Source organism: Calidris pugnax, unplaced genomic scaffold, assembly GCF_001431845.1.
Source record: "Calidris pugnax isolate Ruff unplaced genomic scaffold, ASM143184v1 scaffold147, whole genome shotgun sequence".
Lineage (NCBI taxonomy): Eukaryota > Metazoa > Chordata > Aves > Charadriiformes > Scolopacidae > Calidris > Calidris pugnax.
The window spans coordinates 4,207,635-4,212,803 of NW_015092359.1; the positions used below are offsets into that span (position 1 = coordinate 4,207,635).

General features: G+C 50.6%; 1 protein-coding gene across 1 annotated transcript in view; it reads right to left on the minus strand.

Annotated features, from left to right (window-relative positions):
• Window positions 1-1,349: 1,349 nt before the first annotated feature.
• Window positions 1,350-5,169, minus strand: part of ABHD12 (abhydrolase domain containing 12) — a 21,603-nt gene continuing 17,783 nt past the window's right edge. The window contains exons 8-13 of the mRNA XM_014962420.1: window positions 4,921-4,958; window positions 4,652-4,731; window positions 4,176-4,258; window positions 3,611-3,689; window positions 2,518-2,645; window positions 1,350-2,043 (exon numbers count right to left, since the gene is read on the minus strand). Of these exons, the coding sequence (XP_014817906.1) occupies window positions 2,004-2,043; window positions 2,518-2,645; window positions 3,611-3,689; window positions 4,176-4,258; window positions 4,652-4,731; window positions 4,921-4,958 (448 nt within the window). The 3' untranslated portion in view covers window positions 1,350-2,003. The remainder of the gene's footprint in view (window positions 2,044-2,517; window positions 2,646-3,610; window positions 3,690-4,175; window positions 4,259-4,651; window positions 4,732-4,920; window positions 4,959-5,169) is intronic.

The window sequence follows — 5,169 nt, forward strand, 5'->3', positions numbered from 1 at the left end:
AAATGTCCCAAAAACTGCCAGGTAAAACGGGTAAAGCTGAAGTGATCAGCAGTTGACGCCTTTATTAAAACTACACCACTTTTAGATAAACATTTCAGTTTTGAGTTTCCAAGCATTATCACTGGCCTGCTAACGGGAACGGCGGCGCTGGCATCACCACCACCAGCGTCCCCTCCTCGGCTCTGTCACACGGGAGGAAGGCAGCTCCTGCCCCCAGCCCCCAGGGGCTCAGGCTGTGCTTTACCCCCCAAAACCAGCTTGCCGGCAGCAGCGTTAGCTGGAACGTGGCCATCACTCTCCAAAGCCCAAGTTAAGTGTTTCTCTTCTGTCAGTGCAATAAATACAAGTGCGTCAAACATCATGTCAAGTGGCACGGTTAGCTTATGGATAGCAAGGGTCAGAAACCTCAGGGACAACCACGCGACGGCAGAAGGGTCTCAGTACAAGAAACAAGCTACTGTCTGCTTTGCAACTAGCGTGAGCCAGCAGGTATAAGTCGGATGCATGCTGAGCGGTTTAAGACTACGCTGAACGCCCCTGAACACACCCTTCGAGGCAGCACGAGTCACTCGGGAGCACTAAACCTACAGCACCTGCTACTGTCTACACAGACTGACACGGGGCAGGGGTCAGGTCCCCAGCCAGACACCGCAGAGCGTCCCGCTCCTGCCACAGTGCAGAGCATCAAACAGCTCCTGTTCTAGCCCCGAGCAGGGCAAGGGCATCCCCAGCTCTCCCCCGTGAGAGAGGCTCATTCCTGCTTCTGCCCCGTGGACAACGTGCTCTGACCACGGTTGTGAGATGAACTAAGTGCTACTGGAAGTGCCTGGGATGCCCAGAGCACGGAAGGGAGGTAGAGGGAGAAATGTGGGGGGGGGAGAAAGGGACACCCCCAACTTGTTTTTGCATGAAGAACTGCACACCACTGCCTGTTTTTAACTGCAGAGGAACAGTGTGGCCACCAGGAAGAGGAAAACCTGATCTAATGAGTTAAAAGACAGATGAAGAAAAAACCCTGCCCTTCCCACACCCAAAGGAAGCACGTGTATGTCTGGGTGTCTACAGGGAGAATGGAAGACATCCATTCCCACATCCTGGGGCCACGTTGTTCATGGAAGGGGGGAGATCAAGCAAAAAAGTCACACCATGCTTTCTGGCTTCAACTCCCACCTTTGATAGAAGTCACTTCGGTCTTAATAGGAAGCGCAGGTGAAGAAAGGGAGGTGCTCCACAGAGGACAGCAGAGAGGGGAGCAGAAATGACCTTCAGAAGGAAAAGGGTACAGAAAAGATAAAAGGGTGCTAACCTTTTCCATTATATAGATGTTTGAAAAAGGAAGAAGAGAAAAAAAAAAAAAAAAGTCTTTCATTTTATTTCCGACTGTGTGCAATTAGCCCAACACTTGCAACACATTGTGACTGAAGAGCTAAATAAAAATACCTCTCACCACCTGGATTCTTCAGTGTATTTGTTAATTACAGCCACTTAGCGAAAAGGGAAGGCAAAACACGTATTTCCTAGAAAGAGAACACCTCAAACTCAAGCAAGACACCTGTAGTATGGAGAAACGGCAAAAGCCATTCGCTTACAAATGAGTCTCTACATGATCCAAAACCAGCAGCAGTGTTGAAAAGTGAAAGAAACACCCTTTGTCATGACACACGTGTCCTAAGGAATGTCTGTCCTCAGCGGTACCACACTGGATTTGGCCAGGCTTTGTTGTGCTTACATTTGTCACCGTTTGGTACCGGCTCCTGGTCCATTTTCGCCCCTCCATCCATGTCAAAAAAGAAGCCAGCAACTTCTTTCTTCTACCATCACGGATGCCGACGCCGGGAGCTGGAGTTGCCAAGGGTACACATCAGGACCAGAGTGGGAATATCCCTGACCTCCTCTGGTGCCAGGGATGGAAGAATGGCAGACTGACCCGCAGGGAGGGGAGAGAAAAAAAGGAGAGAGGAAGGAAAGAAAGGATAATCTCTGTGCTGCCAAGCAGCCAGTCTTCAGTGTTGATGCTCATGTTCAGATTTTCCCAGGAATTCCCTAGGAAAAGGAAAAAAACAGAGCGGTGACACTCAGCTCTCCCACACTCTGGTGGCCTTCCCATTCCCTTGGCAAATAGCACGGCTCAGGCACTTGCCCCGAGCAGGAAACAGCCCCGAGCTTTGCTCTCACCCATCAGTGGCTCCCACTAGAAGAGGCAAAGCCCAATGAGCTGCCCTGCCAACAACTCCTCCAGAGCATCCGCCTCACAGCGGAGATAAACCAGAGAGGAAAAGAACTCCCAACTTTCTGTGGCTCGCCTTCCCCAAAAACCTGCTTCGCGGGGAGGTGGAGAGTTCTGACTTTGAGCCCCAGTATCTCACCCACTCTTGGAGACCCACTCAGAAGAGGTGCCCAATACAGGCACCTGTTACACATCTCTCACTCCTGGGCTCACAGTGTGCCCCAAAACCCCAAGCACCAGCTCCCCCCCACCTCCAAGCCAGAGGAGACCCCAGTGAGCTGGGCCGTTACCGCAGTATTCGAGGTAGCTCTGGACTCCTGTAGATGTACTTGTGCCGGTAGCCGAGGTCTGTGTGGAAGGGAACAAACTGCACCTTGTAGTCTCGGAAACTCCGTGACGTGGCAGCAATGTTGTAAAGCTGGGACCAAAGAGGAGGCAGGTGAGGGACACGTGTCACTCCAAACCATCCCCCCTCTTCGGGGTGGGTTCTGGGCCCTGGCTTGACCAGCTTTGCCAGCTCTAGCTCCATTTCACTATTGATTTTCTTTTTCTTTCTTAGTGGTTGGAAGGGAACTCTGAGATCATCGAGTCCAACCACAAAAAAAAAAACCCAAAAAAACCACAAAAAAACCCCCAAACAAATACAAAACACACCACACCAAACGCCCACCAAAAACACCGCACCCACCAACTAAACCCCACACTCAACACCTCACCATAAACCAATAACCTTGGGCACTAGACCATGCCCTGGAGAGGCACGTCCACACGTTTCTTAAATCCCTCCAGGGATGGTGACTCCACCACCTCCCTGGGCAGTCCATTCCAATGCCTGACAACCCTTGCAGTAAAGAAATGGTTCCTAATCGCCAACCTGAACACGCCCGGGCACCTGGGACCCTTGCGAAATTCCGAAACCCCCCTGAAGCAGATCAACACTCCCACCTAGTTTGGTGTCATCTGCAAATTTACTGAGGGTGCATTCGATCCCCTTGTCCAGATCATCAATAAAGATATTGAACAAGACTGGCCCCAGAACCGAGCCCTGAGGGACACCACTGGTGACCGGCTGCCAACGAGATCTAGCTTCATTAATCACAACTTGCTGGGCACAGCCAGTTTTTTATCCATCAGAGTGTACACTTGTCTATGCCATGATTCACTAGTTTCTCCAGGAGAATGCCGTGGGGGACAGTGTCAAAGGCCTTACTAAAGTCCAGGTAGACAACATCCACAGCCTTCCCCTACCACAGAATTCGTAGTGCCTTCGGGCTACACATTTCTACATACACCACCTTATTGCTGACTTTTCACTTGGCTGGAATGTCATTCTGTCCACACCAGTTCCTCCCACCAGACCAGTTTGCAGAGCCACACACGTACCTTCTTTCCTAGATGAAAGGGTACCACCGGGTCATCCTCAGCATGAAGGATGAGCAGGGAGCAGGAAATGTATTTCACACTGTAAAAGAGATAACAATATCACAAAGGCTCAGAGCAATCCCATCACTCTCTAACACCAACACACGGAGATTTTCCAGGAAACTGCAGTGACAAACACTTCCTGTGGGTCATTAACTGCAGTTCAGATTGTGTTATTATCTGGGCACCATTCATTTGATCTACAGAAAATCTGCTAGTGAAAGGCACCCTTGGAAAAGCTGTTTGCTGCTTAGATCAGAGAAAAATTAGCATATCCCTGAGCAGTCTCTGTACTCTCAGTTGCATCTGTCCTTATTAAGAACAATTAAGAAAAGAAAAAGCTCCACAGTGCAAAGCTGTGTGGCGCTCAGGGCTGGGAGAGTAACTGAAATCCCTTCAGCACGTATAATAATTCAACAGAAAGAAAAAAAAGAGAGCAGGGAGTGTAGTCTGATGTCTATCCTCCTTGATGCTTGCCACGGCTCACTGCAGCCACAGCTGAAACCCCAGCAAAGAGGGAACTCACTTCTCATCATTGGCAAATTTAATTCCACTTGTCGTGATGGGGTCAAGGAAGAACCAGTCAAACCCAGGGAAGTATCTGTATATCTGAGAGGAAAAACTTGCATTAGTGGCAGGCACCAGCAGGACAGTTACACAAACAGCAGTAAAGGGGCAGGTCACTGTCATTCCAATAACATCCCCTGGCTGCTGGCAGCATTCTCTGCAGTGAGAGCAGAGTCTGTCTTCCCTTCCCCACATCTACCACCCTTTCTGATCCCAGTTCCTGCTTTCTTTAAGCAGGCTCCACACATGGCTCTGGTATTGCTTATTGTATTGCTGTTCCCAGGAGCTGCCTTAAGTGCAGCTCTTCCCCCCAACGCTTACAAATATCACTGCTGTCCCACAAGTCACGTACTCGGTTCAGCTACGTCCCTTCTGAAGGTTAACTTCTAAGCACACAACCACATGTCACTAGCACAAGAGCCACTGGGTACTTGCCACAGAAAAGGGGTGACTTCGCGCCTCCTCCCGTATGTTGGTGAATGGAGATTCCAGTATCAGGGCATCTGGAGGCGTTTCTGAAAAGCCAAAGGCAACGTGCTGAAATGCTGGCTACCTGCACCCCCCTGCAGGGTCAGGGTCTGCCTTACAAGAGCAGCTGCATTCCTTCATGGTGCACCAAGGGCAGCCTTGTCCCAGCCACAAAAATCTGGGGTGCCAGGAGGACCCGGGCTGGACGGGAAGAGCATCCAACCCCCCAGACTTACCTCTCTCGCAAAGACGCCTCACTAGATTCGTTGCCACCCTGGAAAGAAGAACAATGAGGGTTTAGCCTGGAGCTGGCCCTCTGCAAAGCACCAGGTTCTAGCGGTAGTAGGTGGCAGAGACACAACTCAACTGTTGTTAAGGTCGGCCCCTCGCACTGCTTGAGGTCTGGGCAGCCAGCACACGATGGAACACCAGTTAATCACAGAATCACAGAATTGTGGTGGTTGGAAGGGACCTCAGAGATCATC